Source organism: Ichthyophthirius multifiliis (assembly GCF_000220395.1).
Source record: "Ichthyophthirius multifiliis unplaced genomic scaffold scaff_1120509250853, whole genome shotgun sequence".
In the NCBI taxonomy this organism is placed as follows: domain Eukaryota; phylum Ciliophora; class Oligohymenophorea; order Hymenostomatida; genus Ichthyophthirius; species Ichthyophthirius multifiliis.
Genome location: NW_004086436.1, coordinates 30,256 through 45,703, shown reverse-complemented (window position 1 = coordinate 45,703; position 15,448 = coordinate 30,256). Strand labels below are relative to the sequence as shown.

Below are 15,448 nucleotides of genomic sequence, written 5' to 3'. Positions count from 1 at the left end.
TCTTGAAAAAAATTACTTAACAAAAATTAATATAAATATCATTAAATTTAATCTGTATAAGAATTTTTAAAAATCCATTTAAAGAGAAAATGAGTATGTTCAAACATAAATATTTTTAAATGTATCAAACAATAATGATATAAATACTAAAGTTTATTATCATAAAGAGCTTAAATAATATATTTTGTGAATTATTTTGCTCTTTATCTTGTTGTTCCACCTAATGTAGCATTATGAATAGCAATTATATTATTTGCTCTTATCATAAAAATCATTTCTGGGGGTAAATCTGATACTAAATGGCTAATTTTTTCAAAAGAAATTAAATTTTAAGTGTATAGATCCCTTGTTTCTTATTTAGTCATTCTTTATCCGAGTTTTTATTTGCTCTCCATTGTCCTAAACAAGAAAATAATCGGTAAATACATATAATGTTTCCCTATCCCTAAATTATTAGCAACTTATTTCATACTTTTATAATCAAAAGTAACCAAAGAATACCATAAAAGGGAAAAATCTTTTTATATTTATTTACTAGATTCGATGTAAAATCCATGATCTAAAAGTACAATCTAAAAATCAAGAGGATTATCAGGATTCTTTCTAACGAAAATATTTCCTGGATGTGGATCAGCATGAATATGCTAATATTAATAATATAATATATATTAATAATATATTTTTATAATATTATATATATTTATAAAATTTAAATAGTATACATATTAATATATACAATTATTCGATCTAAATGCTTTATTAAATTAAGAAATATTTTGAAACAATAAAATAAAAAATATATATATATATATATATTTATATATATATATTTATATATATATATTATAATTTAAGTTTTATAAAATAATATATAATAATTATTATTTTTATAATAAAATACTCCTGTTTTAAACAGCATTGTTCCCATTATCTCAATTAAAATATATGCACATTCTTAAGGATTTATATTTAATTTTTTTATTCCATCAACATCATTTATCTAATATAAATAATAAATTATAATATTTATATATATATAAAAAAAAATTATTAAATATATATAAATTAATTACTTTACACCCTTCAATAAATTCCATAGTTAGTACTCTTTCTGATATTGCTTTGTCAAAATATTTAGGTATATACAATTTTTAGAAATTTCCGAATTATTTTTTTGTTATTTCCCCGTTTTTTTTTTCATTATAAAAATTTAGTTCTTCTAATAATACTTTCTTAAAATTTACATATTAATCATGTAAATTTATATTTTAACCATTTCCTTTCAATAAATAATCACAAATTTACACTATATACCCTATTACAGCTAAATCATAATAAGTTTGAGATCTTAAAAATGGAAATTATATTTTAACAGCTACTTACTTATTATTTTCTTTTAATCTTGCTCTATGAACTTATGCTAAAGACGCTGCTGCTATAGCTTAAGGCTCGAATTCTGAAAATATATCATCGATTTTTCCTAAATCCTATTCTATAACTATTTTAATATCTTCAAAAGGAATACTAGGTCCACTATCTTATAGTATTTTTAAAACATCAGTATATTCTCTAGATATATATATATATATAAATATATATATATATATATATTATATATGAAAATAATTTTTTTTTTACAAATTTATATTACTTAGGCATTATTCTATCTAAATTACCTAAATATTAACCTGCTTTTAAATATATTCCTCTATTAATTTGACTTAATTTCAAAATTTTATTGGCTACACTAGTATGTATCTTTTTATAAATAAAAAATATTACTTTTTTTATATAAAAATACTTCTTCTCTTCTTTATATATATTCTGGTGTATTATATATTAAATCATTAAATCCAGTTTAATATTCATATATACTCTATCCAACTAATATATATTTTTTTAATATATATATAAATATAAATATTGATTGTTATTTGTTATTTATTTATTTTTTATATTTAATTTTAAACATAAATAAAATATATATTTATATATATATATATATATTATAATAAAACCTATATATGCTGCTCTAAACGTATTTATAAATCCATTAAAAATTCCTTAGATATCTTTTTTATTTTAAGGAGATATAAAATTTTATGATAAAATAGTCCCACTATATATATAATTATTTATTTATTTAATTTTTTTGTTTTAGATATAAAACCCTGCAACTATAAATAATGATTTTTTCGCCTATTTTTTCATATCTTTTTTTTATTTTTTTATTTATAAAATAAATTAATTTTATATTATTTTTAGTTTAAATACAATATATTTTTATAAAAAAATATTATATAATTTTATAAAAAAATACTATTATAAAAATTAATTTTAATTTTTTTTGTTAAATATAAAAATAAACATTAATAATAAAAACATATAAAAATAAAAAAAAAAATTTTTTTTTTATATTTTTTTTCAAAAAAACATTTTTTTAAAAGAACCAAATAATCCTTAAGAAGAACTTTAAAATTACTATTATTATAATTAATCTTATTTAATTTTATTCTATGCAATATTATTAAATTTTTTTTCAATTTCATTTTTATTCATAGTATCTTCATCTTCTATATTCTTCATTTTTTCTTCGAAAATTCTTATACTTTTAGATATTTCAGTCATTTTTTATTATTTTATATCATCAGTTTATAAAATAAACTGGTTATTTTTCTAAAAATTATTCATATTTCCTCCTCCTCCCCTTAAAGCAGGCATTATATGTCCTTTTAAAGATATAGACTATTAATGTGGAAGTTCATTTTGATTACAATTGGTCTTATTAGACCTTGGAGTTACACAAAATTCATTAATTTATTTCACAGATATGTATTCATTTTCTGTTTTTTTAATCGTTTTCGAAATCTATTAAATCTATTCAATTTTTTATTTCAAAAGAATATCTTTTTCATCCAATTCTTTTCGAGTTACGAAAAGTTCATTAAATAAAATTTGCCTATTTGTAATTAATTCTTTTATTTTTTACTAAGCTTCGGCTAATTTTTATATAGGTTAATTTGTTTAAATTATTCTATATATAAATAAAAAATTTATATATATATATATATATATATAGTGGAATAAATATATACTTTCTTAAATTTTCAAAATCTACTTTTAAATTAGAAAAATCATTATTTTTTTGTAAAATCATATTTTCTTTTGATTCAATTTAATTTTTTAATTATTTTAATTTTTCAGACTTAATAAATATATAAATATATAATTATAATTATATATATAAATATAAATATAAATATATATATATATTTATATTTATATATATATATATATATTTAATTATAATTTATTATATTATTTTTATATATATTTTTTATTTTTACTAAATCTAAAATTTAATTATCATATTTTAATTATAATTCTTTAATTTTAAATGTGTATTTTTATTCATTTTATTTTTAGGTTTTTTTATATTTTTAAATACTTTATTCTAAAAATACTTAATTATTTTAAAAGCTTTATTACATTTCTTTATTATTTTATATTAGACATCTAATTTATCTTTTCAATTCAATAATATATTATTATATTTCTGTTTTTTAATTGTCTTGATTATCATTATCTTTAAAAACTTATGTTACATTCAATATATCTTAAATATCTTTTTAATTTTCTTCTACATCATCTTTTTCTATAATTAAAGATAACCTTTTCGCCTAAATAAAATTATATTAATTTTACTAAATTAAATTATCTTCAATAATATCTTCTGTTTCTGAAGATGAAATATTTTCATAAAAAAAATCATTTTTTTTTTATTATTTTAATTCTTATTATATTTATATTTCAATATTTTATTATTGATTTTCATCAAATTTAAATGAGAATTCATCATCTTGACTATTTATTAAATTTCTTATAAATTCTTATGTTTTTTACATCGATTATTATATTTATTTTTATATATTTTAATCAAAATCTAAATATATATATATAAAAATGAGAAAATAAAATTATATATTTAATACTTTATGAGTCAAAACAACCTATTAAAATGTAATTTAAATCTGATTATAATTTTTATAGATTTTTTTTGATTTCTATATTTTTATTTTCTTTTTAAAAATTAAAATTCGCATAATTCTAAAAAGTATTTTCATATTATTTAATCTACTCATCATATTTTTTTTAAATATATTAAATCTATTCTTAAAGTCCTTTATTTTTGCTATTTAATTGTAATATTTTTTCATCTTTATTTGCAAATTCCATTTCATAATCTTTAATTTCCCCTTCTAATTTATCAATTTTTTCCTTTAATTTAATAATCTCAATATGTTATTCTAATAATTTCCTTGAAGATCCCACATTTGATTTATAATTATTATTCTAAATTTTTAAATCAGCAACTATATAAAAAAAAATATATATATGTATATACACTATGATAGATATATATATAAATATATATATATATATATATATATAAATAATAACATTATTTATTATTATTATTTCCTTCAATAAAATCTTATTATCCTAATTAAATTTATAAAGTTTAAATAATCTCATCTTTATATTTAACTTATAATTCCATTTTCTACAATAATAAAATAAGTTCTTTCGCACTTTTTTCTTCATTAACTTTCGCTTAATTTTTAATACTCTTCGCCCTATACCCAAACCTTAGTGTACCTAAAGTTTCCTTATCATTATACGAGCACATAGAACAAGCAATAATTAAAGTAGTTTTAGAATTTCCTCCTAAAGATTCTTAAAGAATTCTCGTAAGTTTAGAATCTCTATAAGGAACATGAACCTTATTATAATATATATATATATATTATATATATATATATATTTATATATAATTTACATCTTTTTTTCTGAAGTTAATGCATTAATTACAATACCTAAACTAGTTAAGCTCTTATTAATATTTTTTGCCTCTTCCAATTATTAACCCGAAACATTAGTTTTCGATATTTTTTCGCTCCCAGCTAAATCTACAAAATACAATTTACTTGACTTTGTAGTATCACTTTCTGTATTTTTTTAAATTAAAGTCATTAAAAAAATAGAATGGGATCTTGAAGAGTTCTCATTCATACGAGTTGCGGCTACAGAACGATTTTCAGCTCCTTATTTCATTACTTTCATTAAATCATGTGTTTTTAAAACAAAAGCTTCAGTTGCATCTTATACATATATTCCTTTTATTTTATCTTCTTTTATGGCTAAGTTAGATTTCGTTGGGTCGAGTAGGTCGTGGATTTTCTCATTATATATTTCTAAAAATGTTGCCTTTATTGTAAATTCAATTTATTGTGAAGCTTCAGCGATCATTTCAAAGATTCTTTCCATCATTCTAGGAATTAAACCTAAATTTAAAAATATTTAAATAAAAAATTTTAATATATATATATATAAATTTATATGTGCATTTTTTACCTTTTAATTCAGGATCATCATATTTTCCCTTTTTTTTTTTTTTTTTTTTTTTTTTTTTTTTTTTTTAAAGCTTTTTTTCTTATTTTATTATATTATATATATTTTTTTTTACGTATTTAAAATACTTACTTCCATTGTATGCGTTTTTCCTGAAGAAGTTTGACCATAGGCAAATATAGTTCCATTATAACCATTCATAACACCTTTTTTTAATATAAATATATAGAATAATTATTATTAATAACTTATTATTAAATACTTTCTAATATAGGGACTGCAACTTCATTAAATACTTAAATTTATTGCGTATTTTAAGCAAATACTCTATCAAAACAAAATTCATGAGGTTTATCTTCACCAACAACCTTTTTATTTATTTATTTTTATAAAAATTATATATTTGTATATATAATTATATTATTTACAGAAACTTAAATATTTTACTCATTAATAATATTCACACAACATTCACCACCTTATTCTATTTCTAATTTGTTTAAAGGTCTACATCTACAGACAACCCTTATATTTGTTGATTCTTATTAGTTTTTTTTATTCATTTTATTATATAATATTTTGATTTCTTAATTTATTTGACATAATATATATAAATTAAAAAATATAAATAATAACTTTTTATATATAATAAATATTAAATTAATGATAAAAAAACGAGATTTTATTTATATTTATATGTATTTAAAATTTATAATTATTTCTATATTGAATTTATTTTTTAAATTAAAATAAAATGCAAAATAAAAATGATTAATATTATAGATAAAATAATTATAATATAAAAATATAAATGATGAATTATTTTGAATTATTTAATTTATTCACTAATTAATCTATAATAATTTAAATTATATTAATAAAAAAAAAATTATTTATTTATGAACATAAATTTATTAAATTTATTATAATATTTATCATATATAATATAACTTAATTTCTGTTTAAAAATGCATATAAATGAAAATGAAAATTTAAATTTCCTTATCTAATAAATTTATAGCAATCATATAAATAACTAATTACTTAGTATTTTATTATTAATATTCTCAAGCATACAAGAACTATCATTTGCAAATACATTTTCTTATTTTTTTACAAAATAAATGATATTATAACTCAAAAATTATAATATAATACTTAAATTCAATGAATTATTAAAAATAAAAGGATTTTTTGAGATTTTTTTAGAATAAAACTTATCAGATAATATTTATTTTTATATTTCTCTTATCATAAATCTATTAATAATTATTTTTATATGTATAATAACACTGATATATAAATTATTTAAGAAAAAAAATATAAGAAATGCTTGCACTTATTTTCTATAAAAAATAAAATTGATATTAATAATATATAAATATATATTAGTTAATACTTTTATAAATATTTAAATAATAATTTTTAAAAAAAATGAAAGATTAAATTTACTTATGATTTTAGCTATTTTAAACATTGTATTAACCATAATAATTAGTATAATAAATATATATAAAAAAACTATAATAATTATAATTATATTAAATATAGAAATATATATATATATATAAATTATTACATATAAACATATATATAAATTTATATATTATCTTTTTTATATTTTATATAAAAAATAGTAATGTGTATAATATTAATAGATTATGATTATTCTTTTTAATTTAATAAATATTTATAAATTAGATAATCTTATTGGCAAATATATTAACATTCTTTACTAATTATTTTAATAATATCTAATAATTATTTAAATTAATAAATTTAGTCTTTTCTTTTTCTTTTTTTTCTTTTTTTAAACTCTACATATGTATTAAAAGGCCTGTTTTTTGTCACTATAAAATATATAAAATGCAATTAATATTTTCATTTATATAGGCACATATTTTAATTGGTAATACTGCATTCCATTAAATAGAATAGAAAACAGATTTTTTAATTTTTCTAATAATACTAACAATTCTAGGATTAACAATGGGAATTAGAATAAATAAAAAATTAAAAAAAAGCATTTACAATATATACAACCTTGAAAAAGTATCTTTTGTTAATTTTGATATTTTTATTAGATAAATATTTTCAAAATTTAAATTTTCATTAAATTATTATTTTAAAAAAGAAGGAATATTTTTCGAAAACCTAAGAATAAGCCATAATTAAAATTGTGAAAAAATAACTTGTTTTTGTTAATAATTTAAAAATGAAAAAGATAAAATCTAAATTTTGCTAAAATAAGAAGAATAAGAAATTTATTTAAAAACCTACATTATAAATGTATATGAAAAAAAAATTCATTAAAATTCTTTAAAAATTAGTTTTATTTTTTCCTTTATTTCATTTTTACTTGATATACAAAAAAATTCCATAAAAGCAATTATTTTAATTTATTAGTAACTTTTTTTAAAAAATAAACTCAATATATTACAAAGAAATTTTCTTTTTTTATTATTAAATAAGGCCAAGTTAATTTTTTATAAATAAAATTAATAAAATATAAATATATAAATGCAAGATGTATTAATATTTGAGGAAAAACTTAATTATTTAATTGAAAAAACCACTGATTTTTTAAATGGATTATATATATATTATAATATATTAGCTTAAAATTAAATAAACCTAATACATCTTAATAAATAATCGGATATACGATATAAATAATATATAAATATATAAGAATAAATCTCCTTTCTTAAATTAATAAATTCTTAAAGCAAAAAATTATAAGAAATCGAAGATATTATATTAAAAATTTTAAGTCTTAAAATAAAACCATAAATAAATTTCGGGAAAAAAAAAAAAATAGATTTTTTTACAAATAACTAATGCGTTATTTACATTTCTTTAATAGATAAAGATTTTAAAATAAGTAAAGTTTCTTAAAACTTCTAAAAAATATTTCTTTTAGATAAAAACTATATAATAAATAAGCCTTTAAATTTTATTATACCTAAATGTTTCCATGATTAACATAATAAGAAAATTTTAAATATTTATAATTCAGGAACTTTATAATATTTTGGAAAAGGTATTAAATATATATAAATACTTTTTTATTTTTTATAATATATATAGAATAACGATAAGTATTTGGAATAAACGGAGAAGGTTATGTAACAAGTTTATATATAACTTTAAATATAGAATTATTTAAAAATGATTTCGGAATATATGCAAATATAATGAAAAAAGAATAATTAAACTAATATATTTTTATAGGATAAAATTATTAAATAACTGACATAACAAAAAACATATATGAAAACATATTTAAATAAATCACATCTTTAAGTAAAAAATTAAAATAAAAAAAAAATTAAATTAAAAATAAAATAATAATAAGATTCTTTATAAAAAATAAATATTTAAAATGCAATCCCGATTTTATAAGTAATCATTTTCTTATAAAAATACAATTAACAATTTTAAAGTTTACTTTTAATATATAATACATTTAAAAAATGTTCTTTAAATAACTTTTCATTATTAAATATGTAATCATATAATAGTCTAATATAAACTGAAAAACAATACATAAAAAATGTATATTTAATAAATTTTAAATTATAAGTAATGAAAAATGATAAAAACAACTAAATATATTATATAGAAATCGAAAAATACCAAAAAATAGACAACTTGAGTTTAATTAATTAATAACTTTTACACTTATAATAACTAATTTAAAATATACTTTAAATAAACGTAATTTTTAATCTAGAAGCTAAATATAATAGGCGATAGAAATATAGAAATTTATCTTAGTAAATTTCAAAAAATTCAATTATACAAAAAAACATAAATATAGATTCATAAATGTCAATATAATAAAATTCCAAATAAGATATTTGTTTAGTTTCATAAAATGAAGTTATTGAAACTGAATAAGATTTAGAATAAAAATTTATAATAGAATAAAAAGAAAAATAAAAAATAGTAAATATAATAATAATAATAATAATAATAATAATAATAATAATAATAAAAAGAATGAAGATAAAAATATTATATTTTACTTAAATAAATATAAAATTTAAACTGAAAGTTTAATAAGTAACCATTTTTTTTAATAATAATTATAAAAATAAAATTTATCTGTAAAAAATAAATTAATTTTATACAAATAGTCATATAATAATAAAAAATTTGAAATAAATTAAAAATTTAATTTAATTAAAACACTTAATTTAAATTAAAATTCACAGGCGATTAGAATAATAAACAATATCTTTTTATGCGCCTTTATAATTTCCATATTCGTAACAATTTTCATGTACTAGAATAACTAATTATAACTCCGAAATTTATACCTACGCTATTCAAAAATAAACATTCTTTTTCGAAATTTCCTTTAAGATAATATTTTTGTATAAATATATAATATTAAATTGGTTCTAAAATACAATTATTTTAAAATTTAAGATGATAAATATCTTAATTATTGGAAGAAATTAATAGAAAATGAATATGATATTAATTATAAATAATTGAAGGATTTTTTTATCAGTTTATATACAGAAAATTATAAATATACTAATATAGACTTCCAAAAAGAAAATAAAATTGAAATTTCTTTATTTAATATTATAAACGATGAAATTATTTAAGTAAAATAATCCAGTACATTAAACTAAATTTTATCATATCATTATTATTATTTATAATTTACTCATATAAGCGATGCCCCGAAAATAACTTCTTCTTTATTTTTATGGGAAAACTATATGAATACTAAAAATTACATTGAAAAAATTTATTATTATTAAATAAAATAGACTATAGATACAAGTTAGAATGTTTTCTATTATTTAATTTTAAATGTTTCCGTTATTGTAATTTCCTGTATTATTCTAATTTTTATCATTATATGTATTAACATAATCAAATTAAATAAATAAATAAAAATTCTTAAGCTTTTAGGTACTTTTAATCCTAAAATAATGTATAAGTAAATGGAAATAATACACTAAAATTTACGGAAAATTAAAACCTTTTCAAAAGACTAATAAATTAATATTGTAGCCGATATTGTTTAAATTTAAAAATAAAACAAAAAATCAAATTTGACAATTTCAACTTTTATAAACTTTCCAAAAGTTGAAAAAAAAATAATAATTTTTTAATTTGCTATACTATTGTTATTAATAAACCCGGTCGCAATAATTAAAATAAACTCGAATTATGATAAAGAAATGTAAATTCTTTTAAAAGAAAAGACTATTATTTCGGAATTAATAGGGAATATATCAGTTATTTAATCGAATAATTTAAGAATTTGGTTAACTTATTAACGATAAGCTTAAATAGTTTTAAGACGTGAATTAATGAAAAACGTAAAAATATTAATTGAGAAAACTTAAGATTTTTTGAATCAAAATATAATTTATTTATTAAAAAGTGTATAAATGGAAAGAAAATATGATGAAATTAACGAAAATTATTTCAAGGGAATTCTTTTTGGAAACGCATGTATTTCTAGAAAAAAATATGTTAAATTTTAATAATAAGATTTATATTATGATTGTGAATAATTATTAGATGGAATTTTTAAATAGGGATTATTAATATTTATTTAATAATATATGAAATTTGTTAAAGATTTATATTAAATATATTTAACAGATTTTGATAAAATTTATGATTATTTGTTAGAATAATAATAACATGATAGGAAACCTTTCGAAATTTAAAAATCTTAAATGTTCTTTTATAAAATATTTTTTGAATTAGAAAATTATTTTGAATAAGTTATTAATGATTATTATGATTTTACTTAAAATTTATATCCTATTCTTTTAATTCTACAGATTTTATTAATTTTTTTTTTATTTTTTTTTATTAATAAATTCATGATTAAAAACTATTAAAGTTAGTTAAATTATAGTAATTAGTATTTCTAATTGTTCAATATTAATTTAATTATGTAAAATAAATATCTATAAATATATTTACGTAATAATAATAAACAAAGTTTAAATTGATAATAAATTTGATGAAAAATGCATTATTTTATTGATATAAAAATATTATTATTAATATAAAAAATTTACAAATAATTTTTTTAATATTATATGTGAATAAATAATATATTATTAATATAAATAAACAAAATATATATATATATATATATATATATATATTTTCTATAAAATCAATTAAAATTAAAAAAAAAATATATTTATATATATATTTTAATTATTAAATAATTTTTATATAAATAAAATAAATATATTTATAATTTATTATAAAAAGATTATATATGTTTAAAAAACTAATATATATAAAATATTTTTTAATATTTATATTTTTAAAAATTTTATTTAAAAAACTATTTTTTTTTGTAAATCATATATTATGTATATTTGTATTTAATCTAATAAAATTAAAGTGCTTTTATTTTTTTATTAGAAAAAAATAAATAATTTTTTAAGCTTATAAAGAAAATAATTTAAAATCTTTATTCATATTTGTATTTTAATTAATTTAAAGTTTTTTATTAAAAATAAAATAAAATAATCAATATTCAAAATATTTTTAATATTCAAATGAATATTAAAAAATATATATGTATAAAAAAAATAGATAATTATTAAATGCTTTTAAAATGTATTTTAAAATTTTCTTATAAAAGAAATACAATATAAAATAAAAAATATTATTAATTTTTAATGTAATCAGAATAATAAAGCTAAGGCAGCTAAGATTAAACCGCAGAATAATTTTGCAGAAAAACTAGAGTTATTTTCTAATTAGGCGTTTTTAGTTGAAGATTAGGCAACTTCGATTTAGAAATTTTATTTAGTAACTTTACCAGTTGTGCTTTCAGCAGACAAAGCTCTAAGTCTTGAATCGGGTTAAAGTGTTATTTTTAAGGTAACTTCAACTTTGCAATTTACTTAAGGTTACCACAATAATACTTTAACATCAACTAATCCTTTTTATTAATTGATTTACCACCATTAGGTGTTTTTGTTATAACTGTAGACACCTCTGTCATCAGTGAATTTAACAGTTTAGACTTATAAGTAGTTTGTATAGGTGTTATCTAAGAATTAGATTCTTACATATAAATAATCACCAACAATATATTTAGGAACTGATCCTTCAGGTAAGAATCCGGTACAAGCTTCTGATGTACAGATATCACCTCTAGTATCTAAATTGGCAACTACAATACATTATTAACCTTTGTCACATCCATCAGTTATTTATTTAGAAACATCTAAGTGGAAGACTTCAACTTAATCTCTATTGGTGAAGATTCTCAATTAGAATTTATGTAATCTAATGGGAACATAGGCATTAGATAATTAAACAGCTAAGCAGATAACTTAGAAGATACTTCTTTCACCAACTTAAGGTTAATTGGATGATAAACTGTAAATATCCATTAATGAAGCTTCGAAAACAGTGGTGGTAGTACCTTATTCATGCTTGAAGTATTTAGAATCAAGAGGAACATAAGATTTATCATCACCACATGAGGGAGACCATAAGAGAGTAGTATTTAATTCATTTTAGCATTCAGGATCTAATTAAAGAGAAAGTCTTTACCAATTGTAAGAAAGGACATCAACTACAGTGTTTTAATTGTTTTCATTAGTGCTAATATAACAATTAGATACAATAACCATATTGAAAATCTAGTTGAATAATTGCCATTCACAATTACGAACAGGTACAGGGTTTACAACTTTTTCACAAGTCCATTATCCTTCTTTTGTTCTTCCTTATACATATCTAGGTGTGTCACATACGCAATAACTGTTTTCAATAATATGTGCAGTTGGATGTCTACAACTTGTACAAATATTGCATTCAGCACATTTAGTATCAGTTTATTCACAGAAACAACTTTCATGACATTTAGTAGCTTTTTCATATACTGATGTATCTATAACAACATCAGCTAATACAAATGTAGTTAATCCTAATAATACCAATAATAATAATGTTTTATTCATTAATAATATTTTTTTATTTATATTTTTTTTATTTTATTAATATATTATATATTTTTTTTTTAATTTTCTTTATATTAATTTTTTGCGTTATTTTATATATTTTAAATGTTCTATTATAAATATTTTTTATTTATTCGTTATTTTATCAATAATAATATTTTTATTAATTTCTTTTTTTTCTATTAGCGTTATATTAAAATTTAAAAAATTTATTTATTAATTTTTTTTGTCTATTTTTATTTTAATTAATTTTAAAAATAAAATATAAATATTATATTATTTTCTAACAATAAATTTTTCAATAATAATAATATATTAATAATACTTTTTTCAAACAAAAGTATTATGATTTGATTTTTTAACATCTTAATAGTTTATATAATATTAAATTATAGAAAATAAAAATTATTTTAAATTTATTTAAAAATAAATAAAATAATAAAAATATTTATAAATATAAATATATTCTAATTTCAAAAATATAAATGTTTACAAATTAAAATTAAATTATATTTATATATTTTATAAAATCTATTTATAATATATATTTATTATTATATTTAATAGTTTAATTTATTATTGAATTAAATAATTTTTAGATATTAATTTTTTAATTATATTTTTTTTGTTATTAAAATATTATTAAAATATTATTATTTATCTTTTAATTAAAAATATGCTTATAAAATATTTAGCAGATAAAAAATTAAATCATATATAGAATAATTAATATATTCTAAAAAAAACTGATGATAATTTCTTTATAAATATTTATATAATTAATATATTTTTGAAATATAAATTTAAAAATTGAAATTTTATTTAAAAATATTAATATATATAATATTCATATGTTATAAATATTTTATCTAGAACTATTTATAAAAATAAATATATATTAAAATGTATAAAATTTTATTTTGATATTTTGATTTTAATAATATATTTATTGATTATGCAATATTTTTTTTATTAATGAGAATTTAAAAAAATATATATGTATATATATAAATATATATATATATATATATATCTATTTTATTTTATTTTTTACATATACATAAACAATTTTAATAACATATTTAATATTAAATATAATATTTATCTATTTAATAAATTTCTAATTCGTTTTTATTATTATTTATTTTGAATATTAAATTAAATTATTATTTTTCTTTACAGATAATTTCTGTCTTTTTACATTTTTCTAACAATAATTTAATTTTATATTATAACATTAATGATTCTTTTATATAATACTTATATTATTATTAAAAAATAAATAATAAATTAAATTTTCTTCTAAAAATAAATAGAATATCAATTAAAACATTTAATTATTTATTAACTTTTTTTTTAAAATACATATGTATATATATATATAATATTTATTCTTTTATATTAATCAATAATTAAAGATATGAATAACATTATTATTATTAATAACCTTATTTTATGCTAAATAATTGATTTAATATATGCTTATTTTTATAATTATAAAATTTATTATAAATAAAGTAAAATAAAATAATTAATAATAAAATGCTTTTAAAATGTATTTTAAAATTTTCTTATAAAAGAAATACAATATAAAATAAAAAATATTATTAATTTTTAATGTAATCAGAATAATAAAGCTAAGGCAGCTAAGATTAAACCGCAGAATAATTTTGCAGAAAAACTAGAGTTATTTTCTAATTAGGCGTTTTTAGTTGAAGATTAGGCAACTTCGATTTAGAAATTTTATTTAGTAACTTTACCAGTTGTGCTTTCAGCAGACAAAGCTCTAAGTCTTGAATCGGGTTAAAGTGTTATTTTTAAGGTAACTTCAACTTTGCAATTTACTTAAGGTTACCACAATAATACTTTAACATCAACTAATCCTTTTTATTAATTGATTTACCACCATTAGGTGTTTTTGTTATAACTGTAGACACCTCTGTCATCAGTGAATTTAACAGTTTAGACTTATAAGTAGTTTGTATAGGTGTTATCTAAGAATTAGATTCTTACATATAAATAATCACCAACAATATATTTAGGAACTGATCCTTCAG

The 15,448-nt window shown here is 16.1% G+C and overlaps 4 protein-coding genes across 4 annotated transcripts in view, besides 31 other annotated features; all 4 read right to left on the bottom strand. All coding sequences in view use genetic code 6, as the record gives it.

Moving 5' to 3' along the window:
* Nucleotides 1-38: 38 nt before the first annotated feature.
* IMG5_102230 (hypothetical protein) lies at nt 39-1,760 on the bottom strand (the record flags this gene model as incomplete). Its single annotated transcript, XM_004035222.1, has 4 exons — nt 1,652-1,760; nt 1,074-1,569; nt 902-1,000; nt 39-644 (listed from the first exon to the last, which is right to left on the bottom strand). Exons 1-4 carry the CDS (start codon nt 1,657-1,659, stop codon nt 39-41), a joined length of 1,209 nt encoding a protein of 402 aa, XP_004035270.1. The 5' UTR covers nt 1,660-1,760.
* Nucleotides 646-678: a microsatellite.
* Nucleotides 648-700: a microsatellite.
* Nucleotides 658-691: a microsatellite.
* Nucleotides 797-845: a microsatellite.
* Nucleotides 797-848: a microsatellite.
* Nucleotides 995-1,051: a microsatellite.
* Nucleotides 1,004-1,068: a microsatellite.
* Nucleotides 1,574-1,618: a microsatellite.
* Nucleotides 1,761-2,268: 508 nt separating the features above from the next.
* Nucleotides 2,269-2,323: a microsatellite.
* Nucleotides 2,324-2,354: 31 nt separating this feature from the next.
* Nucleotides 2,355-2,398: a microsatellite.
* An 815-nt stretch (nt 2,399-3,213) lies between these two features.
* Nucleotides 3,214-3,299: a microsatellite.
* Nucleotides 3,217-3,385: a microsatellite.
* Nucleotides 3,223-3,332: a microsatellite.
* Nucleotides 3,239-3,336: a microsatellite.
* Nucleotides 3,261-3,346: a microsatellite.
* Nucleotides 3,386-3,778: 393 nt separating the features above from the next.
* Nucleotides 3,779-3,825: a microsatellite.
* A 562-nt stretch (nt 3,826-4,387) lies between these two features.
* Nucleotides 4,388-4,452: a microsatellite.
* Nucleotides 4,453-4,601: 149 nt separating this feature from the next.
* IMG5_102220 (kinesin motor domain protein) lies at nt 4,602-6,001 on the bottom strand (the record flags this gene model as incomplete). The annotated part of the gene is made up of 6 exons (XM_004035221.1): nt 5,841-6,001; nt 5,675-5,780; nt 5,545-5,618; nt 5,416-5,443; nt 4,841-5,345; nt 4,602-4,659 (listed from the first exon to the last, which is right to left on the bottom strand). The coding sequence occupies exons 1-6, from the start codon at nt 5,973-5,975 to the stop codon at nt 4,602-4,604; spliced, it is 906 nt and encodes a 301-aa protein (XP_004035269.1). The 5' UTR covers nt 5,976-6,001.
* Nucleotides 4,789-4,834: a microsatellite.
* Nucleotides 5,445-5,481: a microsatellite.
* A 950-nt stretch (nt 6,002-6,951) lies between the features above and the next one.
* Nucleotides 6,952-7,022: a microsatellite.
* A 1,698-nt stretch (nt 7,023-8,720) lies between these two features.
* Nucleotides 8,721-8,761: a microsatellite.
* Nucleotides 8,762-9,369: 608 nt separating this feature from the next.
* Nucleotides 9,370-9,412: a microsatellite.
* Nucleotides 9,413-9,562: 150 nt separating this feature from the next.
* Nucleotides 9,563-9,625: a microsatellite.
* A 595-nt stretch (nt 9,626-10,220) lies between these two features.
* Nucleotides 10,221-10,266: a microsatellite.
* Nucleotides 10,267-11,432: 1,166 nt separating this feature from the next.
* Nucleotides 11,433-11,471: a microsatellite.
* A 66-nt stretch (nt 11,472-11,537) lies between these two features.
* Nucleotides 11,538-11,567: a microsatellite.
* Nucleotides 11,568-11,904: 337 nt separating this feature from the next.
* IMG5_102210 (hypothetical protein) lies at nt 11,905-13,432 on the bottom strand (the record flags this gene model as incomplete). Its single annotated transcript, XM_004035220.1, has 1 exon — nt 11,905-13,432. A coding segment is annotated over one exon (1,329 nt), but the record flags the coding sequence as incomplete, so codon positions are not given.
* Nucleotides 13,382-13,464: a microsatellite.
* Nucleotides 13,465-13,906: 442 nt separating this feature from the next.
* Nucleotides 13,907-13,954: a microsatellite.
* Nucleotides 13,955-14,019: 65 nt separating this feature from the next.
* Nucleotides 14,020-14,047: a microsatellite.
* A 335-nt stretch (nt 14,048-14,382) lies between these two features.
* Nucleotides 14,383-14,424: a microsatellite.
* Nucleotides 14,425-14,814: 390 nt separating this feature from the next.
* Nucleotides 14,815-14,848: a microsatellite.
* A 166-nt stretch (nt 14,849-15,014) lies between these two features.
* IMG5_102200 (hypothetical protein) overlaps nt 15,015-15,448 on the bottom strand; it is a gene marked incomplete at its 3' end in the record, with an annotated part of 849 nt that continues 415 nt past the window's right edge. Inside the window, exon 2 of the mRNA XM_004035219.1 lies at nt 15,015-15,358. Within this exon, the coding sequence (XP_004035267.1) occupies nt 15,015-15,358 (344 nt within the window). The remainder of the gene's footprint in view (nt 15,359-15,448) is intronic.